This window comes from Stomoxys calcitrans, chromosome 4 (genome assembly GCF_963082655.1).
Source record: "Stomoxys calcitrans chromosome 4, idStoCalc2.1, whole genome shotgun sequence".
NCBI lineage: Eukaryota > Metazoa > Arthropoda > Insecta > Diptera > Muscidae > Stomoxys > Stomoxys calcitrans.
The window spans coordinates 90,790,943-90,804,372 of record NC_081555.1 but is presented as its reverse complement, the minus strand read 5'-3'; the positions used below and the strand labels follow the sequence as shown (position 1 = coordinate 90,804,372).

The window sequence follows — 13,430 nt, the reverse complement described above, 5'->3', positions numbered from 1 at the left end:
TATACTTGAGCAAAGATGGCGAAATTAAACACATTATTCATAGTTGGCGGTAAGTTTGAAACACCCTAACTGTTGTGAATTTTCTTCAAGTCCTACAACCACATTTTGTTTCATTCAGTTATCTATATGATGTCGACCATAAATGTATCCCAGTCAGTTGGAGAGCCCAATCCTGTTGTTGAGATATTTAATACCATCAACAATCTGGAGAAACTTCATAATGTGCTGGTTTGTACTACACACAGCTGCAATCCTCTTGCAGTTTTACAATTTTATAAAATTGACGATGATGCTGAATGGGCAATGCAAAAGAATGCCAATTTGCCTGAAACGAAGGCAACACTGGTTCAAAAATTGGATACTGTAGTAGGCGATGTCACCGCCAAACTTTTAACAGTTGAACCAAATTGCTATAATTATGCCTATACTTGTCCATACCCGGTATCAGATATTGTCACACCAGAGCTTCAAAAATACATCGATTTAATAGGCGCGATTGTTTCATCAAGAAAATGTATAACTCCCGATAAATATGAGAAAGCCATCAATCTTTTCGTCGATGGTGTCGAATTTGTAGAAAACGATACTCACAAAGGAAATTCCATAAAGAGAGTATTGCCAGTTGTTGCGTATGTCGCACAAAGATTGCAAGAATTTTGTTCATACTAAGGAGGGGTCTTGTGCCTCCATGTCCAAAAGTTTGGGGAAAAAATCTATGCAAGGTGACGTCTAACGACAATCATTATACTGAAAACTAAAATATTATTTAAGCCTTTCATCAAACTATTAAATGACAATCTGCTATTTTAAATAAGAAATTTTATTTATTATTTTATATATCATTATTTTACCTAGTTTGACTGAAATATAAAAATTGACTTTACGCAGTTTATTGAGTCCCAAGAGTTTGCATTGTAAATTTTAATATTCTAGTAAAGGGTGATTTTTTTGAGGTTAGGATTTTCATGCATTAGTATTTGACAGATCACGTGGGATTTCAGACATGGTGTCAAAGAGAAAGATGCTCAGTATGCTTTGACATTTCATCATGAATAGACTTACTAACGAGCAACGCTTGCAAATCATTGAATTTTATTACCAAAATCAGTGTTCGGTTCGAAATGTGTTCATTCACCGTAACGTTGCGTCCAACAGCATCTTTGAAAAAATACGGTCCAATGATTCCACCAGCGTACAAACCACACCAAACAGTGCATTTTTCGGGATGCATGGGCAGTTCTTGAACGGCTTCTGGTTGCTCTTCACTCCAAATGCGGCAATTTTGCTTATTTACGTAGCCATTCAACCAGAAATGAGCCTCATCGCTGAACAAAATTTGTCAAAATTTGAACACATTTCGAACCGAACACTGATTTTGGTAATAAAATTCAATGATTTGCAAGCGTTGCTCGTTAGTAAGTCTATTCATGATGAAATGTCAAAGCATACTGAGCATCTTTCTCTTTGACACCATGTCTGAAATCCCACGTGATCTGTCAAATACTAATGCATGAAAATCCTAACCTCAAAAAAATCACCCTTTACAAACCACCGAAGGATGGGGGTATTCATTTTTTCATTCATCTCGCAATATCCGTTTCCTACCCAACATCGTATATTCTATATCGTCGAACAATTGTTGTTAGACGATCTTGATAAGTTCCTCTGTCCGGTCGGCCGGCTGTCTGTCTGTCGAGATCACGCTACAGTCCTTATAAATGGAGATATTAAACTGTAACAAGTAGCAGTGACCCGACTAAAGAATAACAAGACAGCAGGAGCCGATGGTTTACCCGCTGAACTATTTAAGAACGGAGGCGACATGCTGATAAGGCGTATGCATCAGCTTATCTGCGCAATATGGCTAGAAGAAAGCATACCCAGTGATTGGAACCTCAGCATACTATGTCCCGTACACAAGAAAGGAGACAAAAAGGAATGTGCCAACTACAGAGGAATAAGTCTCCTCCCCAACGCATACAAGATATTCTCGAGCGTACTGTGTGAAAGATTAAAACCTAAAGTCCATGAGATAATTGGGCCCTATCAATGCGGCTTTAGACCTGGTAAATCCACCCTGGACCAGACATTCACACTGCGCCAAATCCTGGAAAAGGCCCGAGAAGGATAAATCAACATGTACCATCTCTTTGTTGACTACACAGCCACTTTCGATACGCCTTTACGTTCAAAGGTATTTCAAGCCATATCTGAGTTTGGTATTGCTGCAAAATTAAGAAGACTCAATAAGAATAGGAAAGAGTCGCTCTGGACCATTCAATACTAAACGAGGTTTCAGACAAGGAGACAGCTTATCGCGTTATCCCTTTAATATCCTGCTGGAGAAAGATTATACGAGATGCAGATGTAAATAGATATGGCACACTAATCGCAAGGGAACACATGTTACTCACCTATGCCGACGACATCGACGTCCTAGGTCGCTCACCGGAAGTAGTAACTGCTGGCTTTGAAAGAATCGAAAGAGAGTCAGTGAAGTCTTTTGAAGGCAAAAACGGTGGTACACGCAAACTGGGAAGAACAAAACACAGACCAAAACTCAGACAGATTCTCAAAGAAATGAGAACTTAAAATTTAACTCTTTGCGACTGTCCGAGCGGGACACACACAGAAGGTGTTCAATAGTCTCTTCTTCCTCGATGTCCCTACAACTTCTGCAAAAGTCGTTGCTGGCAACCTTCAGTCAATCAGCATGTTTTCTGACTAGACAGTGGCCTGTCATGACGGACACAATGACTGAGACATCTATTTAGCCAATGACAGCAAAGCAGTAGACCTCTTCAGGTCTAGATGAGGCCACATAGTTTTGGAATGCTCACAGCCTCCTCTTTGTGACCATCTATTATTCGTTGTCCTTCGGGCCTGGAGCTGAACACTTAGCCTACATGTCGCTAGAGAAATACCCACAGGTTCCAGTTTCCCTTGATTAGGTGAGGTAGTTCCTAGTCTCGCTCTCCTGGGATATTTCTGTGGCCCTGCACCCAGAACTGGTGAATTTTGAACTATTCAGCCATATCGTTGAAAGATCAGCAACAGTCGAGGGCGGTTTCTGTGTTCAGAAATACGTTCTCCAGAGATTCAATAGCGTCCTGGCTGTCTAAGAAGATATTTATGCCAATCGTCGTAATGACATTATATTCCATTCCACCACTTCCTTAATTACAAGGATCTCTGCTAGATAACCTTTTCTATATGACCGGTTCTAGATCTTTAGAGTACAGCCTAAAGCCAACTGATCGATTAGTTTAAAACCATCCGTATAGAAGTCTCTGTAACTTCTATTAACAAGGATATCGTAGTTCCAATCGGTTTAGGAGAAGTGGTACAGTACTTTTTGTCAAAAAGCAGCTCAGGCAGGATATAATCCACACTGCCTGGAACATTGGACATTGTATCAATGATAACACAATGTCCGTAGCCGCCACAAGACCAAAGAGAAAGCCTCACGGCTGTGGTAGCATTAGATGTCCAGGGGCATTAAATGTAGCATTAAATTCAGTGCGTCAGATAGTGTCGTCCTCAGTGCGGCTGTGATGCACAAATAAGGCATCCTTTGATTTCGGTTGAGGATTGAATAGTAGGTGGACTTTTTAAGCGCCGTCCACCAGACCACAACACCATATTGCATTATTGGTCTGACAACTGCAGTATATACCCAATGCATGACACGCGGTCTAAACCCCCAACTTTTGCCAATGGCTCTTTTGCAGGTGTACAGGTCAAGAGTGGCCTTTCTTGCCCTTTCCAAAATGTAGGATTTGAAGTTCAATTTCCTGTCCAGCAAAACACCCAGGTATTTTGCGCTTTCTGTAAATGGAACATTCCCTCCACCCAAGGAGACAGGTGCCACTGTAGGCAACTTGTATCTCCTGCTGAAAAGAACTACTCCTGTCTTGCACGGATTTATACCTAGACCACATTCGGTAGCCAACATTGATGACACGCGGTCTTAACCCACAACTTTTGCCAATGGCTATTTTCCAGGTTATGGGGTAAGAGTGGCCTTTCTCCAAAATGTTGGATTTGAAGTTCAATTTCCTGACCAGCAAAACACCCAGGTATTTTGCGCTTTCTGTAAATGGAATGGGTGGAGAGAATGTCCACCCAAGGAGACAGGTTGCACTGTAGGCAACTTGTATCTCCTGCTGAAAAGAACTACTTCTATCTTGCACGGATTTATACACAGACCACTTTCGGTAACCCATTTTGCTGACACGCGGTCTTAACCCCCAACTTTTGCCAATGTCTCGCTTGTGGGTTTATAGGGCAAGAGTTGCCTTTCTTGCCCTTTCCAAAATGTGGGATTCGAAGTTAAACTTCCTGTCCAGTAAAACACCCAGGTATTTTGCGCTTTCTGTAAATGGAATATTCTCTCCATCCAAGGAGACATATGCCATTGTAGGTAACTTCTATCTCCTGCTGAAAAAAACTACTTCTGTCTTGTACGGATTTATACCCAGATCACTTTGCTATTGCACTTAGAGCTTCCTGAAGTATATCTCTCAGAGTGCTGGGAAACTTCCCCTAACCGTAATAGCCATGTCATCAGCATATGCGACCACTTTTACGCATTTTTCTTCCAGAGACAATAATATATTGTTAATGGCTATATTCCAAAGTAGAGGAGACAGTACACCTCCTTGAGGAGTTCCTCTACTGACCCACCTTTTTGGATCCACAGATCCCAAGCCTGCCGTAATGCATTTTTTAGTAAGCAAGTTATTAATAAACTCTCTTAAAATAGAGTTGATGCCTAGAAACTCGGTTTATATGGCAGCTATATCAGGTTATATACCGATTTAGACCATACTTGGAACAGTTGTTGGAAGTTACACCAAAACGAAATATGAAAAATTTCAACCATACTAGATAAGATTTGCTTCCTCTTGAAGCCCAAGAAGTTTAATCGGGAGATCGGTTTATATGGCGGCTACATCAGGACATGTACTGATTTAGACCATACTTGACACAGTTATTGGAAATCAAAATAAATTTCGACCAAATCGGATAAGAATTGCGCCCTCTAGAAGCTCAAGAAATCAAAACCCAAGATCGGGATATGTGGCAGCTATATCAATACATGGACCGATTTGGCCCATTTACAGTCCCGACCGACCAACACTAAAAAGAAGTATTTGTGCAAAATTTCAAGCGACAAGCTTTACTCCTTCGGAAGTTGGTGTGCTTTCGACAGACGGACGGATACGGATATGGCTAAATCGACTTAAAATGCCATGAAGATCAAGAGTATATATACTTTATGGGGTCTTAGACGCATATTTCGAGGTGTTACAAACGAAATGACAAAATAAGTATACCCCCATCCAATGGCGGAGGGAATAAAAAAACAAGTCAAAAACAAACAACATTTGTAAATAAGTTTAATATAATAACTATTTACGCATTTTAGCATAATAACTATTTACGCATTTCTTTCGCGTTCAGACCAAGATAATTGTACTCATGCATGCGTAGCCAAAAAATTGTGCTCGTGCCTGATGGTACAAAAATACATCTGATGGTACATGAATACATTTGAGCAAACAAGTAGTAAGTAAATAGTAAACAAAATATTTGTTTGATTTATTTTTATTAAAATAAACAATGTTTTTGTATAAAAATAGCCAACTTCCCATCAAAGCCTCTTATTATTCGTAAGTTGTGGAATATAACCCCAAGTACAATGTATAAACTTATTCTTCCTTTCGTGTTTAGTGGTAAGTCGTGCAAATCACTTTAAAAACTTTAATTAAAAATACTGTCTATTTTAGCCTTGATCTGCCTGACCCAGTCTATGGAGGATCGCCTGGACTTAAGTGTTATTGACGATTTCCTTGAAGCGGTTAATAATCAACGCAAAGTAATGCTCTGCATGACCAACAGTTGTGATCCCTTAGCTGTTCAAAAAATGTTCCAAGTTCAAGACGGAATTGAGAAAAGTCTTAAATCTAAACAGGGCTTCTATGAAACAGAAGAGTTCTTGTCATTCAAATTGGATGTAGTAATTAAGAAATCTGTTGAAAACATGCTGAAACTTGAACCCCAATGTGTGGATCCTACATACGTCTGTCCCACTCCTGTGAACGTTAAGGCTCCACAATTTGTTTTTGACTATACCAATATGTTGCAGGATATGGTTGCCTATGGCAAATGTATTAACATGAACAATGTAGAGAAGGCTGTTGATATCATAGCCAAATGCGTGGAATATGTTGAAGATGCTAACGATCATTCACGCAGTTATTTGCAAAGATTGATGCCTGTAGGTAATTACGCTATTCAGGGATTTAAGAAACTGTGTGATGAAATGTAAATTACTAATCATTTTTACTGTATAAAGTGTTGTTTTGATGTAAGAGTATTATTATACAATTATATTAAAAGTCCAAAGAAACTGAACGATACATAAACGTTTCCATTTCCCCGAAAATATCACCAAAAAATAATTGTGCGATTGCTTCTATAACGAAAAGTGATAAGGTGTCTGATTTTTGAAGCCTTAAACTCATGTTTCAGAACAATGACACATTATCGAAAAGTTTTCCAAAATATCAAAATAAAATGAGGCAGTATTAGTAGGTGGACAAATTACTTGTTTGCAGTAGGATGGATGAACGTTAGGTTAGGTTGAAAAGTGGTGGCGGATATTAATCCACCCCATGACACTATGGATTAGGAATTCCGTGCTTCTTACAAAATTCTTTATTGTTTTCCATGCCACACCCCTTGGAGGCCTCGAATCCTGGCGAAACCTTCAGAAAAAACATTTTTCTGCTAGGGGTTTTCCCCTCCTAATGCTGGCAACATTTGTGAGGTACTATGCCATGTAAAAACTTCTCTTCAAACAAGTGTCGCACTGTAGCACGCCGTTCGGTCTCTTCTTTAAAAAGAAGTCCCCTTATCATTGAGCTTAAACTTTAATAGGACTGCACAGCGAAAGCCGGGCAATGACATAGGAAATGCTCCAACGTCTCATCATCTTCCCCGCATGATTTACACATGCTGTCACTTGCCGCACCGATTTTACATAAGTGAGCTCGTAGTCCTATGTATCCCGTTATGATACCAAAACTTAACTGACCTCCTTCTTACTTGCTTTCAGTAATAGGCTCGTCTTCTCACGATCTGGGTCTCCCCATAGGATTTTCGCCGTTCTACCGACCGTTTCGCTGTTCCACAGGGTTACATGCGCATTCATCGCCTGCGCCCTTAAATCGGAATATGTCGACCCGAAAGGCTTCGGGCTAACCAAATTTTTCGACGGCAGTTCTCTGGTTTTCACTACCAAATCGTCTACTCTTTCATTCCCCCTTGCTCCGCTGTGGCCACGCACGCAAGCAATGCGGATCTTGCCTTTCTTATGAGCTAACGGACTTGGTTGTTATTGCCATGGTGGCCAGTTTGCTGTCTACAAAGATGTTCACACTCGACGTTCTTGTGTTAAAACCTCAGGCATTCCATTATGGCCTGCAGTAGCATATTATGGTCATGCAGTCGAAAACAGATCTCAGTCCCTACGTTCTTAATGAAGATCCCCAGGTTCACTCTGCACTCTAGCTAGTTTATGCTATACTGATGGTAGCATGAACTTCTAGATGGCAATACCAGAGTTCCGTCAATTCAAGACTGTGACTCTGGCAGCAGTTCCAGTTGAATTTCCTGACCAAAATAACTCCTAAGTACACAGAAAAAAATGGTTTTTATCACAAGATTAACTGATCCAATAATTTTTGAATCACAATTTTTCAAATTTCCAATTAAAACCAGTAAGGAAAAGTAAATGTCGGGCGGTACCGACTGGATAATACCCTACACCTACCCTATCTCTTTTTTTGAACCAATTTTGATGGACCTCGCCGGATATTTTCAGATGGGTATTCAACAATCCGTATCCCATTTCGAGCAAATAAGTTCAAACCGTAATACACTCAAACAAATTTGTTATTCAAAACAGCAAAAATGTTTGCTAAAATAGCAGTTTTTGTCTGCTGAAAATGGGAAAGCAGACATTACTGCTATTTCAGCAAATACAGGTCTGCTGTATTAGCAAACATTTTAACTGCTATTTTAACTGACAAAATCTGCTGTTTTAGTACTCACGTCTGCTAAAAAAAAAAATTGTTTGCTACTTTTTATTGTTGCAAAGATGATTTTAATTTGTGGAATATTACTGTAAAGAAGCAACCTGATCCATCCATTGGTATACATTTCGAAATGTGGCTGAGCTAGCTCGCATTTTTTGTTATTGCTCTATTAATGTGCATAGGACTGGCATGGGCTTTTGTATCTAAATTTGAAGAAAAAATGTTATGGAGGAAAGTTTACATTCAGTGGTGATTATAAACATCCACTGAGACACACATTTACACATGTGTTATATTTTTATACCCTCCACCGTAGGATAGGGGGTACATTAATTTAGTCATTCCGCAACACTTCGAAATATTAATTTCCGACCCTGCAAGGTATATATATTTCGGATCGTCGTAATATTCTAAGACGATTTAACATGTCCGTGTGTCTGTCCGTCCGCCCGACTGTCCGTCCGCCTGTTATAATCACTCTGCAGCCTTCAAAACTTAAGATATTAAGCTGAAATTTGGCACAGATTCGTCTTTTTGATGGACGCTGGTTAAGTTCTTGAACAGGCCAAATCGGACCATATTTAGATATAGTTGTTATATAGACCGATCTACCGATAAAGGGTCTAATGCCCATAAATGCTTTAGTTTTTATCCGATTTCACAGAAATTTAAAACAGTGAGTATTTAAAGCTTCCCGACATCTGACTTAATATAATTCAGATCGGACTATCTTTATATATAGCTGTCATATAGACTGATCTGCCGATGAAGGGTCTGAAGCCCATAAAGCTTTATTTATTAACCGATTTCGTTGAAAATTGAAACAGTAAGTTATTTAAAGCCTCTCGATATCTGAACCCAATATAGATTAGATCGGACTATATTTAGATACAGCTGTCATATTGACCGATCTGCCGATAAGTGGTCTGAAGCTCGTACAGGCTTTATTTATCACCTGATTTCGCTGAAATTTGAAACAGTGAGTAATTTAAGGCATCCCAACATCCGACCTAAATATGGTTCGGAGCGGACTATATTTAAATATAGCTGCCATATAGACCGATCTGGCGATAATGGGTCTGAAACCCATAAAAGCTGCATTTATTACCTGCTTTTGTTGAAATTTTAAACAGTGAGTTATTTTAAACCTCCTGACATCCGCCCCAAACATGTTTCAAATCGAACTATTTTTAGATATAGCTGCCATATAGACCAATCTAGATCTAGTCTGGAACCCATAAAAGCTGCATTTGAGTTGTTGTTAGCCACCCGCCATCTGACCCAAATATAATAAATATCGGAATGTATTTAGATATAGCTGTCTTATAGATTTATTTATTACCCGGTTTCGTCGAAATTTGAAATAGTGAGTTGGTTTAAGCCTCCCGACATCTGACCCAAATTTGAGTCTGATCAGATTATATACATATAGCTATCATATAGACCGATATTTCAATTTAGGGTCTTAATCCCATGAGAAGCAGATTTATTGTCTGAGAATGTTACTTGTATATGAGTTCTCGGGACCTGAATAAAATATAATCGAGACCAGCCCCTATTAAGATATAATTATGGATATAGCAGTGGAGTTACAATAAAATATGATGATTATGTGGAAATGTGGACCGATATGGACCAAATTAAACAAGGATATAATTGTTTAATTTGGTCCATATCGGTCCACATTTGGTTATAGGTGCCATATAGAACCATAAGAAAAAGCGCATTTATTCTCCGATTTCGTTGAAATTTGACGCAGTGACTTATGTTAGGCTTTTCGACATCCGTGTCCTATATGTTTTAGAGCGGTTTATATTAGCTACCAAAAAGGCCCATATTTTGTTCTACAAAATTTAACAGTGACTTGTATTTATTAGACCACTCAATGTCCGCGTCGAATTTGGGTGCACAAGTTATCCAATTTTCACCGGATTGTGACGAAAGGGGGTTGACATATATACCCGAGGTGGTAGATATCCAAAGTTCGGCCCGGCCGAATATATGGAGTTTCACAGTTGTTTACGTGGAAAGCAGAATAGAGTACCATTCCTTCGACGATACAGTTTTGGAGTCCACCATGGCAGTCGCTGTTTGCCCCTCGGTGTGGTTCTAGGACATGTCGTTCAATTTGGCTCAGTATTGAATTGAAGGTTAATCTATGAAGTGTGTCCCCTGAAGCACAACACCATATTGCATTAAATGCCTGACAACTACAATATATTGGGTTGCCCAAAAAGTAATTGCGGATTTTTCATATAGTCGGCGTTGACAAATTTTTTCACAGCTTGTGACTCTGTAATTGCATTCTTTCTTCTGTCAGTTATCAGCTGTTACTTTTAGCTTGCTTTAGAAAAAAAGTGTAAAAAAAATATATTTGATTAAAGTTCATTCTAAGTTTTATTAAAAATGCATTTACTTTCTTTTAAAAAATCCGCAATTACTTTTTGGGCAACCCAATACAATCAGTGCAAGGGACGTGTCTTCAAACCCCTAAGATTGGCACTGATACACTGTATAGGGAAAGAGTTCCTCTTCCCACCCTCTCCAACAGGTTGGCATTGATATATCGATTTAAAATGTCTCGACAATCAGGAATATAAAAAAAAAAAAAAAAATAAAAAAACGTCATCCCTTTTGTAACACAATTTTTTGAGGTGTTTCAGAGGGAATGATGAAGTTTGTGTTCCCTCATCCTCATCCAAATGAAAATAAAATTGTATTGACGCATTTGAATGCAAAATTGAATTCATTTCAGACAAATAAATTTCTATATATTTTTGTTGGTCAGTATAACGGCCTTTTCCAAACGAGTTATACGTTCTCAAATGGCATTCTTTTAAGTATTTAAATTTAATTTCAAATTTCTAAATCATGATTGCGAGTAAAAAAAGCGCATATATTGCTGTACAATCATATAGGTTTGAACATTCATTGAATAACAAAGCCTGATTGAAGATGTCTAAACTCAGCGCATTATTGACAATTTGCGGTATGTTAATAATCAATTTGCATGTGAAATCAACTCCATAACCACATTACTTCTATAACTTCAGTTCTTCATGCTATGGCCAATAAAAAATTAACACATGCCGCAGCAATGCCATATACAAGGAATGTTGCTATTGATTTTATGGACACTTTACACAAACTGCGTCATACATTGCTCTGTACAACAAATAGTTGTGATCCCAATGCTGCTCTACAATATTTCGCGATAAATGAAGGCGCCCTATTGGATATTCAAGAGAAAACCGAATTTCCTGAAACAACGGAATTTCTGGCCAAAAAAGTCGGTACAGCCGCTTCGGGTGCTTTATCTAGACTATGGCCGCGGAACCAAATTGCATTGACCCTAACTACACTTGCCCCTCTCCCACATTCAACATAGTTCCAGACGAGCTTTATGAATACATACATTGGCTAGAAGCTATAGTCTCAGCTAAAAACTGTATAACACCGGAGACCCAAGAAGATGCTATTGCTGTTGTGGCATCCAGTGGCAACTATATAGAGCAACATCTTCAGGACACAGAAAATCCCATAAAAAGAGTATTACCAATTGTTTCAGATTTGGCGAAAAATTTTCAAAAATTGTGCGCGCGATAATAACTGTAATAAAGCTATGGAAAAGTTTAAAATGTGACATACAAAACAAAAAATTCAACAAATCACAAAAAAAAAGTTAAAACGCGTTATAAATATCTATCCTGATGGAATGTTATCGTACCTTCAGTTTCCAGGAAGTAACCGCTCGGCAGACAGAAAAAATGTGTAATAGAAGGTCTAAATCAGGGATCCGGAGCGCGTAAAGTTTTTCCGCTCCCGCTCCGGCAAAAATTTTTCCGCCACGCTCCAGAAATTTGTTTTTTGCTCCGCTCTCCTTTACTTTTAAACTATCTATTAGATTATGCTAGGTTGAAACATGTAAAAACGTGCTAAGTTCGGCCGGGCCGAATCTTGGGAACCCACCGCCATGGATTCTGCTAAAATCGACCGATTTGGAACGTACTTAACACAGTTGTAGAGAGTCATAACAAAACACCATATGCAAAATGTCAGCTAAATCGGATAAATATCGCGGCTTGTAAGGGCTCAAGAAGTCAAATCGGGAGATCGGTTTATATTGGAGCTATAACATGTTTTTGACCGATTAAGATCGTACTTAACACAGTTGTTGGAAGTCATTAACAAAACATTTCATGCAAAATTCCAAACAAATCGGATAAGAATTGCGTCCTCTAGTGGCTCAACAAGTCAAGATCCCAGATCGGTTTATATGGCAGCTATATCAAAACATGGGCCGATATGGCCCATTTACAAACCTGTACTAATAAGAAGTATTTGTGAAAAATTTCAAGCGGATAGCTTTACTCCTTCGAAAGTTGGCGTGCTTTCGACAGACAGACGAACGGACGGACATAGCTAGATCGACTTAAAACGTCGTGACGATCAAGAATATATATGCTTTGTAGGGTCTTAGACGAATATTTCGAGGAATTACAAACAGAATGACAAAATTAGTATACCCCCATCCTATGGTGGAGGGTATAATTAAGGAACAATAAAGTTAATTATTTCAAAAAAGGAAATTTTGACCAATTTTTACGACGAGCCATCTACGTTCTTCTTCCTCCCAAACATATAAATGTGGTCTCATTTGTTTAACAACCTCACATGGTGCAATCCGCCATCTCGTCATCAAGATGTCATTTCAAAATTGGCATTGTTCTCAACACTACCAAAGAAACTTGTCCTCGTTTGCGTACGTGTGTCAATTAAATGAGAGAAAAAGAAACTCAAACAAAGACAACGTGCAAAAAATGGGGTAGTTTGCTGAGAATGTAAACAAAGAACTGACTTTTTAATGCCGTCAAACTGGCCGGCTGTTTTCAGCTGTTCGCATGAGACCACCTTCAATAATCCACCGTAATAATGCATCCAACTATTGCCGTTATGATGGTTATAATTTGTCATGTCTTTATAAGACCTAAAGTTTTCCTAATTTATTGGAGATAAAATAAAAAAATTTGGTAGAACTAGAAATCAGAAATACGAAGAGATTTCCACGTTATTACAGATGTAAACTTTTTTCTTTCTTTGCCCACTAATTTTTACTCTATAAATGAAATTAATAATTAATGGCAAATGACCTAGCGACAACGGTTAGTGTGATATAAAACTTGTTTTCATAGATAAAAGTCTGCCGACTAATTGTGCCCATTTGTGGCTTAGGAAATAAAGCAAAAATTTTTTTGTTTATAAATTTTTTTCAAATATTTACTTCATGAGCCCCTAGAAAGCACAGTTCTTATAATTTTGCATAAC

At 38.5% G+C, this 13,430-nt stretch overlaps 2 protein-coding genes across 4 annotated transcripts in view; one reads left to right on the top strand and one right to left on the bottom strand.

Moving 5' to 3' along the window:
- Positions 1-13,430, bottom strand: part of LOC106082891 (uncharacterized) — a 259,372-nt gene that overhangs the window by 76,856 nt on the left and 169,086 nt on the right. The window lies entirely within an intron of this gene.
- LOC106082896 (uncharacterized) lies at positions 10,980-11,779 on the top strand. The gene is made up of 2 exons (XM_013245643.2): positions 10,980-11,094; positions 11,159-11,779. Exons 1-2 carry the CDS (start codon positions 11,061-11,063, stop codon positions 11,491-11,493), a joined length of 369 nt encoding a protein of 122 aa, XP_013101097.2. The 5' UTR covers positions 10,980-11,060; the 3' UTR covers positions 11,494-11,779.